We start from the raw sequence: 20000 nt of genomic DNA on the forward strand, positions 1-20000 counted from the left end.
TCAGTCTCTAGGGCACTGTCCTGCTTGCTAGAGCAAAGTGACTGTCCCCTGCCTCTGCCATTCTTGAGCGGCCTTTAAACACACACACAGGCAGTCTCTTACACTATTCTTTGAAAAAAAAAAAAAAAAAAAAAAAAAAAAAAAAAAAAAAAAAAAAAAAACAACTTTAATAATAAATGTAAAATGGTAAGCTAATAACGACAAAAAGTAGATTGCTAAGTGAATAAGCAATCAACCTCAGCCAGCAATATAATACTCCAAACACATAAAAAGCATAAATTTTCGCTTTTCATCATAAGACTAGAAAACACGTAACAGAAACCCTATGTAATATTCTCGTTCAAGCACAACACAGCCAACAGTTTATCATCATCACTGTGATGTTTTTGTTAAAAACTGTATATGGAAAAGTGCAGTGTTAGGGGGCTTATTGCCAAAATGCTCGCTTTCTATACCCAAGCGTTAAATTTGTTTGGAAACTAGTTATTTTAATCCTGAACAGAGACTCGAGCAATGAAAACATGTTTCCCTTTACATGCGTGGACTGTTATCAACGTGGCAGTAACACGATCTTAAGGGGTACTCGGTAGAGCGCAGACCTCCGCCATGACTGCTTATTTCTCGACCTTGACATTGACCTTAACATGTATTAATTGGCATGGATTTTCATACAATCAGCTATGAACCAAGAGTGTCTCTGTGACGACGTCCAAATTTATGGCTGATTACGTGAATTGGACATTTTGCTTGACTGTGACCTTGACCATCCAAAATTTAAATCAATTCTAGCTTTTTACATAACAGCTAATCCCTGCAAGTTTTATTACTCTACGGTTAAAATTGTGACCAGGAAGCTGTTCACAAACAAAGACACAAACGGGGGGTTAAACATAACCTTTCAACTTCGTTGGCGGAGGTAATCATTTGGTCACGATAATCTGGCTTACTTGTAATTACCTGTAATCGAAAGAGCATATTTGTAACCATCATAATAAAATATGTTTTTAAATATCTGAACTCCATTACACAGATAGGTCTTCTACTTATGTTATCAGGGAAACAAATTAGTAGAAACCCATGTTAACAGGGAAACAAATTAGTAGAAACCCATGTTAACAGGGAAACAAATTAGTTGAAACCCATGTTAACAGGGAAACAAATTAGTAGAAACCCATGTTAACAGGGAAACAAATTAGTTGAAACCCATGTTAACAGGGAAACAAATTAGTAGAAACCCATGTTAACAGGGAAACAAATTAGTTGAAACCCATGTTAACAGGGAAACAAATTAGTAGAAACCCATGTTAACAGGGAAACAAATTATTAGAAACCCATGTTAACAGGGAAACAAATTAGTAGAAACCCATATTTACAGGGAAACAAATTAGTAGAAACCCATATTTACAGGGAAACAAATTAGTAGAAACCCATGTTAACAGGGAAACAAATTAGTAGAAACCCATGTTAACAGGGAAACAAATTAGTTGAAACCCATGTTAACAGGGAAACAAATTAGTAGAAACCCATGTTAACAGGGAAACAAATTAGTTGAAACCCATGTTAACAGGGAAACAAATTAGTAGAAACCCATGTTAACAGGGAAACAAATTATTAGAAACCCATGTTAACAGGGAAACAAATTAGTAGAAACCCATATTTACAGGGAAACAAATTAGTAGAAACCCATGTTAACAGGGAAACAAATTAGTAGAAACCCATGTTAACAGGGAAACAAATTAGTAGAGACCCTTATCTATTTTGGAGGGGCTATGACTGCTAGTCTAAGATAAAATAAGCTCCATCTATTACAATTATACAAAAAGTTATATAAATTCTAAGATTCAATGTAAAACGGACACGAATTTGTATCCTTTTGATTTCATTAATGACCATGACCTTACCGTTTGGGTAAGCTAAGAATGTGTGAGGATATGAGTACATGCACAGTCATCATTAGCCATTGCCTGATACGCCCTGTTTCTACCTTGGGCGCTGATAGTGTGCATACATTGAGTCTATCATGCAACATTTCAATGATCTGCTTATTGCCTCTGCCACTCATAAGTGACATTTAAACCTTCAACCATGTTTAGGTTATTTCTGAAGAAATAATGCCACGTTATATAAGCAGTTTCAACAATAGAAAATATTTTGTTATAACAAGGGGTGAAATATTTAAGGAAAAGTGCCCTTTAGCTTTCAAAAAGTGTCATTTAAATGTTGAATGTATATAAAAATTTCCCTTGTCTTCAGCGACTCAACAAGAGGGGGCATGCTCAAAGAGAAAAAAAATATCTGATAATTTTTCTATGAAACATTAATGAGGAGAAAATGTTTTTGATATAAACTTTTCATTTTTCCAACCAGGGTAATGTGACAACGCAACACATCCGTTTAATCACTTAAAGGGAGAATCTTCTTTTACATATATGCCGTGTTCTCAAAAAAAAAAAAAAAAAAAAAAAAAAAAAAAAAAAAAAAAAAAAAAAAAAATTTCAATACATCCTGCAATGAAATGCTATAAACCCCTCAAGCTTTGCTGCAAAGCCCATGTATATAAAAGCACTGACAGGAATATTTGCTGATCAGAATAACACCTGATAACGTTTTGAAGGGAGTAAAGCGAGGCAAAATGAAAGGGGTGTTCTTAATTCCCTTTCTCGTAATGTTGACCAAAAGGGGTTGTGACATAAGGGAAAATTTAACTCGAGTTGATATCTATTTACCTACATATTAGCAGATATTATTAATGAAAAATAACCTTTCTGGAAAACAACTATTCCGTCTCTTAATACATTTATAGACTGGAATTCCCACTAAAACGAGTCTATACAGTAATTTTGTACATGACATTAATTACACTTATAAATGATAACCACAAAAGGTTATATTGAAGTTTTGAACTGACATACAGTAGGAATAATTCACACCCAAATGGAATTTTATAGTACTCTATAAATTCGAATTCTAGCCATCACCTTTTATACGGGCAATGAAAGATTCAGCGCAATTAGTCCCCAAATAAAATCAAAACCAAACAATTTATTTAGATGTATTCATACTTACATACATAAGTATGTACAGTACTTATATATATATATATATATATATATATATATATATATATATATATATATATATATATATATATATATATATATATATATATATATATTAAACATATATGATAAATTTTGCACATTTAAACGTGTTTTTCATATTCCAAATAAGCCATATATATTAATACATTAAAGTCTGAATTCTCTTAACGACCTCGGGATCAGAGCCCCCAGGAGAAATCACATAGAGACTATAATATCTAACCGGCCGGGTTTCGAACCCCGGTCCAGTATACTTGTATGCCATGGACCATACCACTTAGCCACGAAGAAAGATGAATTTTATATATATATATATATATATATATATATATATATATATATATATATATATATATATATATATATATATATATATATATTATCTTCTTATACTTGGTACAGCCATGTGAAAATCAAAGTGATACTTCTGCGTACATGAATTCAAATCAACCAACAAACAGGAAAAACTTGTAACACAGAAAAATTTCTCAATAAATGATAAAATAAATCAATAGATTGAATACGATGGCACCTTTAAATTGCAAACATACCAATGTACATTTCCCCTTCTGTGAATGTTAAAATAGTCGAGTGAACTACAAAGGAAATAGGTCAAGTTTAGAGAGAGAGAGAGAGAGAGAGAGAGAGAGAGAGAGAGAGAGAGAGAGAGAGAGAGAGAGAGAGAGAGAATCATATCAAAATATATAAAGTATAAACACTGGCATTAATATTATATCTAAAGCTCAATACCGCTATTTTTCCCTGTTGGAGCCTTTGGCTTATAGCATCTTGCTTTTCCAACTAGGGTTGTAGCTTGGCTAGTAATAATAATAATAATAATAATAATAATAATAATAATAATAATAATAATAATATTGCCATATTTTAATGAAATTAAGTTTGTAAATAAACCAATCTACATGTTCTTAGGGCTTATAGCATCTTGCTTTTCCAAATAGGGTTGTAGCTTGGCTAGTAGTAGTAATAATAATAATAATAATAATAATAATAATAATAATAATAATATTGCCATATTTTAATTAAATTAAGTTTGTAAATAAACCAATCTACATGTTCTTATCATATGAAATACGTGGATGATAACAACTACATAAACGATAAAAAAAGCGATAACTATAAACTACAAATCCAGTTTCTTTAATTTTCTTTAGTTGACTTTCTGGAAACAGCCAAATAATGCCATATTTTAATTAAATTAAGTTTGTAAATCAACCAATCTACATGTTCTTATCATATGAAATACCTGGACGATTATAACTAAATGATCGATAAAAAGGCGATAATTATAAACTACAAAATCCAGTTTCTTCAATTTCCTTTAGTTGACTTCCTGGATAAAGCCAAGTAATTAATGGCTTTCGAAACACTGTCTCCTGTGAGACGAATCGTAATATATTCTGCGGTCTGACATTTCTTTCGACTTTCGAATATAAAGTCACCTTATGGTTACAATGCGTCTCTAGAACATGAATTAACGACCTGTGTCCTTTTCCTTTCCAAATATCAGAGAATGAGACGAGAGTTGTTATGAAGGACTTTTGTGTAAATTCTTCATACGAAAGTATCCTTTGTTAATGGTAAGCGTGTGGAATAATAATAATAATAATAATAATAATAATAATAATAATAATAATAATAATAATTATAATAATAATAATAAGAGAAACGGGATTACATCTAGAGCGCCATGAGCTATTATTATCATCATTAAAAAGAAATAAGATATATTTTAGTTGAATAAAGTATGTAAATATTTTAAAAATAACCTTATCTTTTAAACTCTTTACAATATGCATATTTCTTAAATTATTTTTCTTCATTTTCTGATTATAATCTCTCGTATATAAAGAGCAGGTGTCTGAATATATATATATATATATATATATATATATATATATATATATATATATATATATATATATATATATATATATATATATATATATATATATATATATATATTCACGCTGACTCTTCGCTTCCCTCAGGTAAGGGGGAGTAAAAGTAGTCATAACCTGGTGAGAGGGGGTACATGTTTAAAGGTTTAAAGGCCCTATCAAGCAGGACAATGCTCTAGAGACTGACCATATATACATATGATAAGCGCCCAAGCCCCCTCTCCACCCAAGCTAGGACAAAGGAGGGCCAGGCAATGGCTGCTGATGACCCAGCAGATAGACCTAAATGCTCCCCCAAACTCCTCATCCTTAGCTCACAAGGATGGTGAGGTTGCAGCGACCAAAGAGACTAACGAGTTTGATCGGGACTCGAATCTGCGTGTATATAGCCGTCATTTTTGACGGGATGCGTACATTAGTTATCATTATAACTAGCAACCTCAATGCTTTTATATCTTAGAACATTCCGCAGTTTAACCTAGCGATGGCCCTTCCTAATTCACATGAAATAGAAACTATAGTCCATTTCTTTTAGCGATGCATATTTGCACCGACTCGCGGCGGTGCCCTTTTAGCTCGGAAAAGTTTCCTGATCGCTGATTGGTTAGAATTATCTTGTCCAACCAATCAGCGATCCGGAAACTTTTCCGAGCTAAAAGGGCACCGCTGCGAGTCGGTGCAACTATGCATCGCTAAAAGAAATGGACTATAGTGTTTTCATATATATATAAAATAAAATTATTAAAAAAATATTAATTGAATGCATGAAATAAAATGCTCTGAAACTTGTCCGATAATTGGGATGCATTGCATCAATGTGGTTGCATTTTTTAACAAAAGAATTATTCATTATTTATTCACTCTAACGCGACATGAGTGGCATCCCGGCTGTACGTACATAATGAGACAAAAATAGAAATACAGTATCCACACGTCATTAGTGTTTTATAACAATGGTAGTACGATGTTATTACTTTCATTAAGATTTTATACTTCAAAAATCAATTAAAAAAAACTCCAACTGGCGATAAATTCTCTAAAGGTCAGGCAAAGAAAATATGTTATGTAATATTAAAAGAGTTATTAACATACATAAGGCTTCATCTTGAGACAAATGACTAATTAACAACATTTTAAAACACTAATGACTAACATTAAAACCGAGTAAGATCTTAAGCACACTTAGTTATTAACAGGTTAATAAATTAGCTATTTATCGTCCTTGCAATAACAAATATACTCATTAAAAACAATGTTGATAACAATGGGTAAAGGAGGAGGAAGACAAAATTCATAATACATAATAACATTACCATAATCAAAGTTCGCTAAGGAAACATCGTGGCACTATGTTAGCAAAGATTATACAAAGCCTAATGATGTCCTGTAAGACAATACTTTTGCGTGGAAGACGAAGACAAAATTCATAATACATAATAACATTACCAGATTATAATGAAAGTTTGATAAGGAAACATCGTGGCACTATGTTAGGAGGGATCATACAAACCCTAAAGATGTCCTGTGAGAAGATAATATTTTAGCGTGTCTGCATAAAATCATGCAAATAATAACAGACAGTTTTGTTTTTACATAAACACACGAAGCACCAAATACAGTTCTCAACGCCGGATATAATTTGAAATTTTTATTTGCAAGAACTAGACTGGATTAGAAATGAAACTATAAGAGAGATTGCTCGAGTGCAAAATGTGGATAACTCATGGTGAGGGGTAGATGAAGATGGTTTGGGCGTGCTCTTCGCACTCCCCAAGAGGGATTAGTTAACCAAACATTTAATTGGGCTCAACAAGGCACTAAAATAGTTAGAAGACCCAGGCCTACATGGCTGAAGACTATGAAGTGTGGAGTAGATGATGATGAATGGATAAGTATTGATTTAAAAACTCAAGATACAGATGACTGGCGATATCTAACCGAGGCCCTTTGCGTCAATAGGAGATGATGATGATGATAATGATTTGCAAGAAACATTTATTTAATCCATATTCACTGGTATTTTATTATCCCCATACACCAATAACACATTACAAAATTACTAATAAAATGCGTTAAAGATATATCATAAGTCGTATGTTTGAATAAGCTTATAATATTCATAAAAAGATATGAAAAATGTTCGATATTATTATTATAATTATCAATTGCTAAGCTACAACCCTAGTTGAAAAAGCAGGATGCTATAAGTCCAGGGGCTCCAACAGGTAAAAAAGCCCAAAGAGTAAAGGAAACAAAGAAAAATAAAATTTCTTAAGAACAGTAACATTAAAATAAATATCTCCTATATAAACTATAAAAAATCTACATAATCTAATGAAAATTAGCAACATTCTATGCGCAATTCATTCCGAAAGAGCGACATTGCATAAGTATGACATAAGCGGTGATTGTATAATACGTATAAAGTACATTTACATAGAACGGTGTCTTCCGTAATGTTCTAAAACCACAAAGTTCCACCCGGCATCCATACCACAAAACTACTCCCCCCCCCCATTTACTAACAACCCCCCTCCCCCATCCAACTCAACCACCACTTGGTGTTCTTACGTCAGTGTGGGAGGTGTCGTCACCCACAGGCAAATTAACTTCCATAAGACTAAAATAACTTGAAAATTACTTTATCGTAATGATCGCTGACAGCTCCAGGATACATGTGAATCATGTGGCTCATTTAGCATCCTAATGACTGTGTGTGAAAGTTTGAGGAAGCAATGATTCCTCTGAGCACCCTCAGGTTTACCGAAGGTTTATGGGGGTCCCTGTTCCCAAATGCTTTGAGTACAGCATTCGAGAATGACAGATTCAATATTTACAGTGGAAAATATTGTTAAAATAAACGAGAAGCAAAACAACAACATAAACGAATGATAAACAACAATAATATGAAAGGAAATTGCTGAGTACAGCATTCGAGAATGACAGATTCAATATGAAAAGTGTAAAATGTAAATATAAACGAGAAGAAAACAACAACATAAACGAATGATAAACAACAATAATATGAAAGGAAATTGCTGTGTACAGCATTCGAGAATGAGAGATTCATTGTGAAAAGTGTAAAATGTTGTTAAAATAAACGAGAAGCAAAACAACAATACAAACGGAGGAAACAACAATACTATGAATGGAAATTGCTATAAATATGCTCATGCTTATTTTACAATATGCTTGGAAGAGACCAGCATCAAATCATTTCTATTGTCAATAAATTTCTCGTCTTTTGAAATCCAACAAAGGTTTATGGGGGGTCCCTGTTCCCCCAATGCTTTTAGTACTGAATTCGAGAATGACAGATTCATTGTGGAAAGTGTAAAATGTTGTTAAAATAAACGAGAAGCAAAACAACAATACAAACAGATGAAACAACAATAATATGAAAGGAAATTGCTATAAATATGCTCATGCTTATTTTACAATATTCAATGAAAGAGACCAGCATCAAATCATTTCTATTGTCAATAAAATTCTCGTCTTTTGAAATCCAACAATATAGATTTGGCGAACTCGAACCTTAAATATTACCAGACAGGCGACCAAGAGGTATAAATAAAATTGAATATTATTGTGTCCAATGGGTAAATGGCATAACCAACATGCAACAATATATTATCTCAATAGCGCCTGGAAAATGTTGAATAAATTCCAACCATGAGGAAAACGTCTCAAGACCTTTGGATATTAATATAGTGCAAAACGAATTCGTATGTATACAGGAAGAATATATATTTTCTTATCAGGCAGCAGTTTCCCCTTGGAAGGAACGTCTCCTGAGGAAGAGGGGATTTCACACTAGTGTTGAAAAAAGTATTTCCTAAAACAAAGGAGGCCGTTCATTGTGAAATAATTCAACCAGTGAGAACAGTAACTTTAATATAATACATGAGGATAGATGTATGAGTACAAATAAAATGTGACTATGTTCATACAAGGGAAAGGGTTTTAAGGTCGATTATGACATGAGAAATTGGGCATGACAAAATAGCAGAAATCCAATTAAGCAATTAAATGTAATTTACGTTTGATCTACCAACACAATCAAACCTTCAAAGATGGGGAATATAAAATATGAATACCATTTACAGATCTTACAAAAAAAACAGAATACATTCTTACAAAATAAAACAAAGTGAAATACAAGGCAAAGCTGTCATCCAAAGATGAGGGTAGAATTATGAACACTCTTGGCACCCTCATAATTTATAAATGTAAGTTATTACACACATTTATATATATATATATATATATATATATATATATATATATATATATATATATATATATATACACATAACATGAGCTTGAGAAGGGGTGGCACCAAGAAATGCTGGAGATCATTAACAGCTGGGTAAACTATTGAGCGCTTGATGAGTAATATATATATATATATATATATATATATATATATATATATATATATATATATATATATATATATATATATATATATATATATACTGTGTGTGTGTGGAGAGAGAGAGAGAGAGAGAGAGAGAGAGGGAGAGAGGAGAGAGGAGAGAGAGAGAGAGAGGAGAGAGAGAGTCTGTACCAAAAAGCAAGTATATGATACCCAACAAGGTAATAGCACCAGAGGATGTAGTCGGCGGTACTGCCTCGTTATCTGGGAGAACTCCTTCCATTACTGCTTAACTGTGACATAAATAACCAGGATTCCTAGACCAAGACTTCTTTTTGTTCCCCCTTAAAAGCCCTAGCTTCTCTCTCTCTCTCTCTCTCTCTCTCTCTCTCTCTCTCTCTCTCTCTCTTTTGTGGGGGCTCTACAGCTAATGTTAAACGGGATGGCTTCTGACCCAAGTGCCTCCGCTTTCCTCGATGGTGATATATAGAAATTATGGACCTAAAGTCTCTCTCTCTCTCTCTCTCTCTCTCTCTCTCTCTCTCTCTCTCTCTCCTCTCTCTCTCTTGTGGGGGCTCCACAGATAATGTTAAACGGGATGGCTTCTGACCCAAGTGCCTCCGCTTTCCCTCGATGATGATATATAGAAATTATGGACCTAAAGTCTCTCTCTCTCTCTCTCTCTCTCTCTCTCTCTCTCTCTCTCTCTCTCTCTCTCTCTTGTGGGGGCTCTACAGCTAATGTTAAACTGGATGGCTTCTGACCCAAGTGCCTCCGCTTTCCCTCGATGATGATATATAGAAATTATGGACCTAAAGTCTCTCTCTCTCTCTCTCTCTCTCTCTCTCTCTCTCTCTCTCTCTCTCTCTCTCTCTCTCTTGTGGGGGCTCCACAGATAATGTTAAACGGGATGGCTTCTGACCCAAGTGCCTCCGCTTTCCCTCGATGATGATATATAGAAATTATGGACCTAAAGTCTCTCTCTCTCTCTCTCTCTCTCTCTCTCTCTCTCTCTCTCTCTCTCTCTCTCTCTTGTGGGGGCTCTACAGCTAATGTTAAACTGGATGGCTTCTGACCCAAGTGCCTCCACTTTCCCTCGATGATGATATATAGAAATTATGGACCTAAAGTCTCTCTCTCTCTCTCTCTCTCTCTCTCTCTCTCTCTCTCTCTCTCTCTCTTGTGGGGGCTCTACAGCTAATGTTAAACTGGATGGCTTCTGACCCAAGTGCCTCCGCTTTCCCTCGATGATGATATATAGAAATTATGGACCTAAAGTCTCTCTCTCTCTCTCTCTCTCTCTCTCTCTCTCTCTCTCTCTCTCTCTCTCTCTTGTGGGGGCTCTACAGCTAATGTTAAACGGGATGGCTTCTGACCCAAGTGCCTCCGCTTTCCCTCGATGATGATATATAGAAATTATGGACCTAAAGTGAGTAAACCTTCCATATTATTCCCTAGATCCTTCAAGGTATCAAATTCAGCCCCTCATTCTATAATACATACTCGAGATCTTTTTTATGTTATAAGGCTGTAATTTCATCAGCCAAATGTAATTAATGAAAATAGAACCATAAATATTGAGGGTGCTGCTTCCTGACTACTTCCTTTCACACCGACACATCTTATTTTGATTTGGAATTGCATTATAAATGCCGATAATATTAGTAATAATATTTAATAATAGAAATAAAAACATAACTCTTTCTAAATCTTTGGGCTACGACCCCTGAAGGCACAAGGTCGGGTGAATACCAGCGCCCCCCCCCCCCCCAAAAAAAAAAAACAAGTTGAGAGGCTAAGATGAGGTTAAGATGGAAGAGGGGAAAAATGAGAAATGTGGCGATTCTTGCGTAAGAGATTTGTGAGGTTAAGACTAGGAAAGATGGAAGAGGGGAAAGATGAGAAATGTGGTGACTTTTGTGTAAGAGATTTGAGAAGTTAAGATGAGGTCATGATGGAAGAGGGGAAAGATGAGAAATGTGGCCATTCTTGTGTAAGAGATTTGTGAGGTTAAGATAAGGTTAAGATGGAAGAGGGAAAAGATGAGAAATATGGGGATTCTTGTGTAAAAGATTTGTGAGATTAAGATATGGAAAGATGGAAGAGGGGAAAGATGAAAAATATGGCGATTCCTGAGTAAGAGATTTATGAGGTTAAGATGAAGTTAAGATGGAAGAGGGGAGAGATGAAAAATGTGGCGATTCCTGAGTAAGAGATTTATGAGGTTAAGATGAGGTTAAGATGAAAGAGGGGAAAGATGAGAAATGTGGCGATTCTTGTGTAAGATATTTTTAAGGTTAAGACGAGGTTAAGATTGAAAAGATGAAAGTAGAAAAATTTGGCGACTCTTATGTAAGAGATTTGAGAGGTTAATATGGAAAAGGGGAAAGATGAGAAATGTGGCGATTCTTATGTAAGAGATTTGTGAGGTTAAGAAGAGGTTAAGATTGAAGAGGGGAAAGATAAGAAATGTGCCGATTCTTATGTAAGAGGTTTGTGAAGTTAAGATAAGGTTAAGATGGAAGAGGAGATAGATGAGAAATGTGGCGACTCTTATGTAAGAGATAACTTAGTTGTGTATTCGGCATAGTTAACAAGGGGGAAAGAATGACTTAGAGAGAGAGTGCTGGACAGATGGTGTGAAAGACGTAACGCAAAAATATTTGCATAAAATTTAATAAAAATTTACCTTATCTTTTTTAATTTTATTAAACCTTAGCATTTAGAAGAAAATATATCATATGGACGCAGATGTGAAAAATGTTTGAATGAAATACGAGCAATTATTTAGGAGTACAAAAGATAAAAAAAAGAAATGGAATTGAAAAAGATTAAAACCAACTTAAGATATAAAACCTTTAGAAAATCTTACTCCAGACAGAACACGATAAAGGTATTAAGGAGCTTAGATATCCATGGAAATAAAGATAATAAGTTTCCTATTTAAAAGAATGACATTTAGCTTCCTTTCCTTTGTAAAAACGTTTTTAAAATACGTAATATCCCATATATTCTTCGCCCATGGAAAGGTTTTGACATTCATTTACTTATAAGATTTAGAAGGCTCTACATCATTTCACTATCTTTTCCGCCGAATACATTCAATAAATAGCATAATGTTTTTCTTTTTTTTATATTTCATAGGGCAAAACATTCATATAAAGAGAGACACTAGGGAAGCTTCGGTCAATTGATAACTAATACAAAACTTGACTTTATATATATATATATATATATATATATATATATATATATATATATATACATATATATAATTATATATATACATATATATTATATATATACATATATATATACTGTATATATATATATACATATATAATATATATATATGTATATATACATATACATACATACATATATATATATATATATATATATATATACATATATAATATATATATATATATATGTATATAACATATACATATATATATAATATATATATAATATACATATATATATATACATACATACATACATATATATACATAAATATCATACACAATGTATATGCATGTACTGTATAAATAAAAATATAAAATATCTATAAAATAATACTATAAAACCACGCAATAGCTTAACATAACCCATATACACCATACGAACTCCATCCAAGCGATGTTCCTATGTCGAGAGAGAGAGAGAGAGAGAGAGAGAGAGAGAGAGAGAGAGAGAGAGAGAGAGAGAGAGAGAGAGAGATAGAGAGAGAGAGAGAAAGAGAGGCAGGCCCATATGCCATCTTCATAATATGCCATACGGAAGCCAGCCATGTATCCTTGACTTGCGTGAAGCTAAATGACCCAACACCATTAGAAAGGGATAACGTAACGTATGGGCGTGGAGAAGGGAGAAAGAAGAGGCCGGGGGAGGGGGGAGGGGTGTTGTGAAGGGCGTGAAGGAAGAGGTCTGAGCTTCAACGAAGTCCAGTATATAAAGAGTGAGATGGGTCACTTTAACCATCACTTCTACCGTTCACTTCTCACAACAAGCAACAGCTTCTCAGCAAACTTCTCGCAATGGCAAAGGTTTTATAAGTTTATCATCTTTTTTTAAGTTTTTGGGAAAATAACTTTAAACGTTTGTTCTCTGCAAACTGCTCGCAATGGCAAAGGTTTTATAATTTCATTATCTTATCAAGCTTTTGGGAAAATACTTTTTTTTATAATTGTATGGGTTGGTATAGCTAAATTCAAAAGAGTGAAATCATTAATAGTTAAATTGATCATCTAATTAAATTCTGATATCCTGGATATAAACAGTTTTCCAATTCACCAGATATAAAAATATTTCCAAATTAATCTTTATACCACTTAAAAATATATTAGATTATGCAAGATTAAGCCATGATAATAATTCTAAATTTGGATATACAAGACACGGTAAACACAAATCAAATTCATAAAGTATAAATCATATATTCCTAAAAAATATCCTATCCAATAAATTCAAGGTAAATCCAACTATCAATTCACCTGCAAAGCTGACTATAAAATAATTTCGTTGTCAAGACATTAATAATAACCTTAATAAAAATATAACTAATGACGACTTTGAGATGAGCTTTAAAAAAAAAAAAATATCAAAATACGGGAAATCTCAAGATCAGCCTTAAAAAAATTAGGATTCAATATTATGTTCTTATACAAAAATACTCCAAGATCAATATTAGATAAAGATCCGGATGTAAACATTATTTTCAAGTTTAGAATTAACAATGTATATCATTTACCTGTATAAAAAATATACCAAGATCATTATTGTCAAGTTCAAAATTAATATCATATATTATTTACCTATGAAAAATATAGCAAGATCAATATTCATCATCTCCTCATACGCATATTGACGCAAAGATTTCGCCAGTCGTATCTATGATGAGATTTTAAATCAATACTTCTCCATTCATCATCTACTTTACGCTTCATACTACTCAGCTATAAAGGCCTGGGTCTTCTAACTCTTCTAGTGCCATGTGGATTAATATTAGAAAAAACCCGGAAATTAACATTGTTACCAAGTTATTGCAAAAACACCCAAATAACAGTTTTTCTCCTTCGTTAAAAAATAGACATTCTATATCATTTACCTACACAAAAATATACCAAAATCAATATTACATAAAAAAAACCCCGGAAATAAACATTATTGCCAAGTTATCACAAAAACACCGAAATACCAGTTTTTCTCCTTCGTTAAAAAATAGACATTCTATATCATTTACCTACACAAAAATATACCAAAATCAATGATACATTGAAAAAAAAAAAAAAAAAAAAAAAAAAAAAAAAAAAAAAAAAAAAAAAAAAAAAAAAAAAAAAGGAAATAAACATTGTTGCCAAGTTATCACAAAAACACCCAAATAACAATGTCTTTGTTCCTTCTTCGTGACAAGGTCATCATGTACTCTGCAACTGTTATGTTGGTGGTTGCAATGGCAGGCGTAGTTCTAGCAGAATCTTCCATCGCCTATCCACCACCATACGGGCACCCCACTTACAAGCAGGTAAATAGCTTTGGTTTCAGTTTCGTTTCTATGTGGTAAAATTATTTACTCTTGTAATAATTGCTTTATATATATATATATATATATATATATATATATATATATATATATATATATATATATATATATATATAAATATATATATATATATATATATATATAAATTTATATACATGCATATATATATATATATACATATATATTTATGTACATGCATATATATATATATATATATATATATATATATATATATATATATATACATATATATATTTAAAATAAATAAATATCTACACACACATGCATATATATATATATATATATATATATATATATATATATATATATATATATATACATATATATATATATATATATATATATATATATATATATATATATATATATATATATATATATATATATCTGACGAATCAGTATAAATTCGACCACCAAACTTAACCAAGAGAAATATCCTTATTGGCTTGAGTCTTGCAACCTCACTCCAATCAGCAATAGTTAAAAAAGAGCAGGACATAGTAAAATAACAACTATCCCCCCCTCTCCTATCTCCTGCAGAAGGGCATCCCCTACTCCTTCTCCTACGCCATCAAGGACGACTACGTCGGCGCCGACTACGGCCAGGCCGAGAAATCCAACGGAGAACTCGTCCAAGGAACTTACTACGTCGCTTTACCCGACGGACGCCTCCAAACAGTAACCTCAAATTTACTCTTTTATTATTACGTCAACATTCACACGTTTTTCCTTTTCTTGGCAGTGCTCATTTTCACTTCGTGTTTACCAACATTTGAACATTTAATGTCATTGGGGTACTGATTTTAATACTTGTTTTTAAAAAGCCAAATAAACATCATTTATAGACATCTTTCTACATATTGATTTTAATTCTTGTTTGATAATTGTTTTTAAAAGCCAAATAAACACATTATTTATAGTCATCTTTTTACATAAAATATGTATAAACTATTATTCCTTATTAGGTAATTGAATAATGACATAAGCTTTCAACCCACCAATATAATAATAATAATCATAATAATAATAATAATAATAATAATAATAATAATAATAATAATAATAATAAAAATAATAATAAAAACAATTTTAATAATAATAATAATTATAATAATATTAATGATAATAATAATAATAATATTAATAATAATAATAATAATTATAATAATAATATTAATGATAATAACAATGACAATAATAATAATAATAATAATAATAATAATAATAATAATAATAATAATAATAATAAAAGTTGAAAAGAATAAATAAGCAAATTACTAAAAAAAAACAAAATCTCCTGTTTCCTCCGCAGGTGAAATACCAAGCCGATCACGTCGTAGGCTACGTCGCCGACGTCGAATATGAGGGCGACGCCAAACACCCAATCCCTAGCTACGGCCCTAGCCCCATCTACAGGCCCCAGTACCCCGCCCCAGTCCCCCACCCACCCACCACCGAGGCCCCCACTGAGGAACCAGCCACTACTTACCCCGAGGAAGAAGAAGCCTGAATCTTAAAACTGATTGTGCAGGAAATCACTGCAAATCCTAGTCACTGTTTTTTAATATCTTTTATTGTTAACGAAGCGTTGTATGGCCTGATTACTCTAGTTGAGAGTGTTATATTTTTTATGTAATGTTTCTTTGAAATATATCTTTTTATTTGCAATGAAAATTCGTTTTTTATTTCTGACTATAACAGCTGGTTATATTAATCAATAATAAAACTAAAGATAAGTGTATTGGAAGTATACAGTATATATACATATATGTATAGATACACAATGCTATAATATATATATATATATATATATATATATATATATATATATATACACACACACACAAACACACACTTGTATATTAACAGATTTCCCTATCCATCTGTTACTGTACATACATATTTACTGTATATATATATATATATATATATATATATATATATATATATATATATATATACATATATATATATATATATATATATATATATATATATATATATATATATATATATGTATGTATATATATATATATATATATATACATATATATATACATAACCTATATATATATACTGTATATATATACATATACATATATATATATTTATATATATATATATATATATATATATATATATATATATATATATATATATACATACACATATATATACATATATAACATAAAAAGCCAAATCATATATACCACACAATCCACTTGACCATATTAAAAAAATAAAAAAAAAGACAAGACACGAAGATGCTTAACCAAACAGCTCAGACAAACTGGCATATTTTACTCACAATAACCATAAAGCTATTTAAAATCTATTTAGCAACCAGCATGGTAAAAAACCACAATGAAAACAAGGAAGCTGGGTTGGCTCATTACCCAGAAGCTCCCTTCCTCCTTTCACCGAAAGTCATAATTAGTAAGCAAAAGGTCGAGAGACGCATAAAAATCGCCATATGCGGAACTTGAAGAGTGATATATTTAACTGAAGTGGAGATTATTCCTCCTCCTCCTCCTCCTCCTCCTTCTTCTTCTTTTCTTCTTCTTCTTCTTCTTCTTCTTTTTGGAAAATGCTGACCATTACATACGAAACAAAAATGATCTTACTAGACCACTGGAAAACTTCCAGTAGGTCCCTTTCACTTACTATTATTATTATTATTATTATCAGTATTATTATTATTATTGGCTAAGCTACAACCCTAGTATGAACAGCAGGATGCTATAGGCACAAGGTCTCCAACAATGAAAAAATAGCTCAGTGAGGAAAGGAAATACAAAAAATAAACTACAAGAGATGTCAAGAACAACTAAAGTCAAATATTTTAAGAACAGTTACAACTTGCATGATGTATATAAATATATACATATACATATATATATATATATATATATATATATATATATATATATATATATATATATATATATATATATATACACAGTACATTAGAAGTGCTATTACAGATCAATGGGAAAGAACAAAATTTACAGGTTCAAAATAGGAAGTCGATAAATTTGACATCGTTAAGAAGCAAACAGAAAATGATACCATTACTAACTGAAAGGAAAAATGTCTCACAGCCAAATCTAAGACTCCTCTATATCTTTCCAACAAAAGCTGATGATTCAATAAATATGCAGCACTTAAGCGAATTGAGTGCACGCATGCGTATAAGCCTGCAAAATACTTCCAGCAACAATCCTCACAAAAGAGGAGAAATTTCCATGAATACACACACACACACACACATATATATATATATATATATATATATATATATATATATATATATATATATATATATATATATATATATGTATGTATGTATGTATATATATACATATATATAATATAGACATATATACATATATACAATATAGACATATATATATATATATATATATATATATATATATATATATATATACACATATATATATAATATATATATACATATATATATAAATTGTCATACATAAAATGCATCAAATTTAAATAATCTAAATAACAAGAATACAAAATGGTTTCTTATTATATATAAACGAGTACACAGTAGAACCGTAAAACCCCCCCAAAAATATCATTTATCCTTCTTGCTTGTAACAAATCCAGGGATCAACAGTCAACACACATTATTTAACGACGTACAGCCAGCTTTAAGTTAATGGTTCTTGCTGATATAAAGGTAAAGGTGTCTGGTTTCCGTTCCAGTTCCATCAGAATAAATGCTCACGAGAACATCAGCCAGGCAAGCTCAACACCCCAGTAGTGGCCTCCCCAGTATAAAGCTTAAACTCACGTTCTGGTGCAGGGATCGATCTGCTGCCATGCGAATGCTAGGCGAACACGTTACTACTGTACTAGTCACCTTACCCTAAGGTTTGTAAATGAACTAGGATATAATGCTTAAAGTGCTTCTCGTTATAAAGAGGCGAGCATGGAAAAGGATGCTGCGATATTGATAAAGGTCCAAGGAACAATATTCTTTTTCTATGGGTGCATTTTATCAGGTGGACATTTAATAATCGAGATTGTATATATATAACATGAAACTTCATATAAAATACACACATATGTATACAATATAAATAAATATATATATATATATATATATATATATATATATATATATATAATATATATATATATATATATATATATATATATATATATATATATTATACATATACACTACATTATACATCGCATCCTTAAATGTAAACAGCACTAATATACTAATAAGAAATTAAACTAAAGTCAGGTTTCCAGAGGTACAGTATTTACAAGTTGAACAGCTCGTGATATTTACCAGTACCTTATTGGCAATACACCTATTTACTGATATCAGAAAACAAAACTATAATCCCAATAAGGTGTCAGGAAGAATTAAACACCTCGCTTGGCCTAAAAAAAGGTTAGCCATCTCTTTTAGACAACACAAAATAAAATAATAAAATAAAAATCTAAGGGACAACTTCACTTGACATAATGAAGACGAAAGGCATTTGCTTGGAGGACCATAAAAGCGTCCAGGCGTCGTAAAGTTAACAGATGTTGGGAAATGCAGTAAAACCAAAATATCTAATTAAAGGTGGGTAATGACTGCTGCACAAAAATGAGGAAAACGCGAAATGAAGGAGACAAAGCCATTAGCCTGGCCAAATACTCGTCTCCCCTCTAATTACGTTCATTGGAAAACTTAAAATTGCATGTATACACAACATAGAAGTGTGATTAATTGAGTAACACTTCACGAAGGGCTATGAACATTATAATACTGGAGAGGATAAACAGGCATTTATTATCATGAAGACATTTAAAAGTTCACTAAAAAGAATAGAACATTCAGTGTTATTACCTCCGTCAACGAAGTTGGAAGAAGGTTATGTTTTACCCCGTTTGTGTATTTGTTTGTGTGTGTTTGTTGGTGAACAGCTTCCTGGCCACAATTTTAATCGTAGAGTAATGAAACTTGCAGGGAATAACCTTCATGTAAAAAACTGGAAATTAATAAA

The 20000-nt window shown here is 31.8% G+C and overlaps 1 protein-coding gene across 1 annotated transcript; it reads left to right on the plus strand.

The window, feature by feature from the left end:
- Positions 1 to 13398: 13398 nt before the first annotated feature.
- LOC137653353 (cuticle protein 7-like) lies at positions 13399 to 16555 on the plus strand. Its single transcript, XM_068386720.1, has 4 exons — positions 13399 to 13447; positions 14815 to 14925; positions 15505 to 15642; positions 16277 to 16555. Exons 1-4 carry the CDS (start codon positions 13439 to 13441, stop codon positions 16472 to 16474), a joined length of 456 nt encoding a protein of 151 aa, XP_068242821.1. The 5' UTR covers positions 13399 to 13438; the 3' UTR covers positions 16475 to 16555.
- Positions 16556 to 20000: the final 3445 nt, after the last annotated feature.

The sequence above is a fragment of the Palaemon carinicauda genome, chromosome 14 (genome assembly GCF_036898095.1).
Source record: "Palaemon carinicauda isolate YSFRI2023 chromosome 14, ASM3689809v2, whole genome shotgun sequence".
In the NCBI taxonomy this organism is placed as follows: domain Eukaryota; kingdom Metazoa; phylum Arthropoda; class Malacostraca; order Decapoda; family Palaemonidae; genus Palaemon; species Palaemon carinicauda.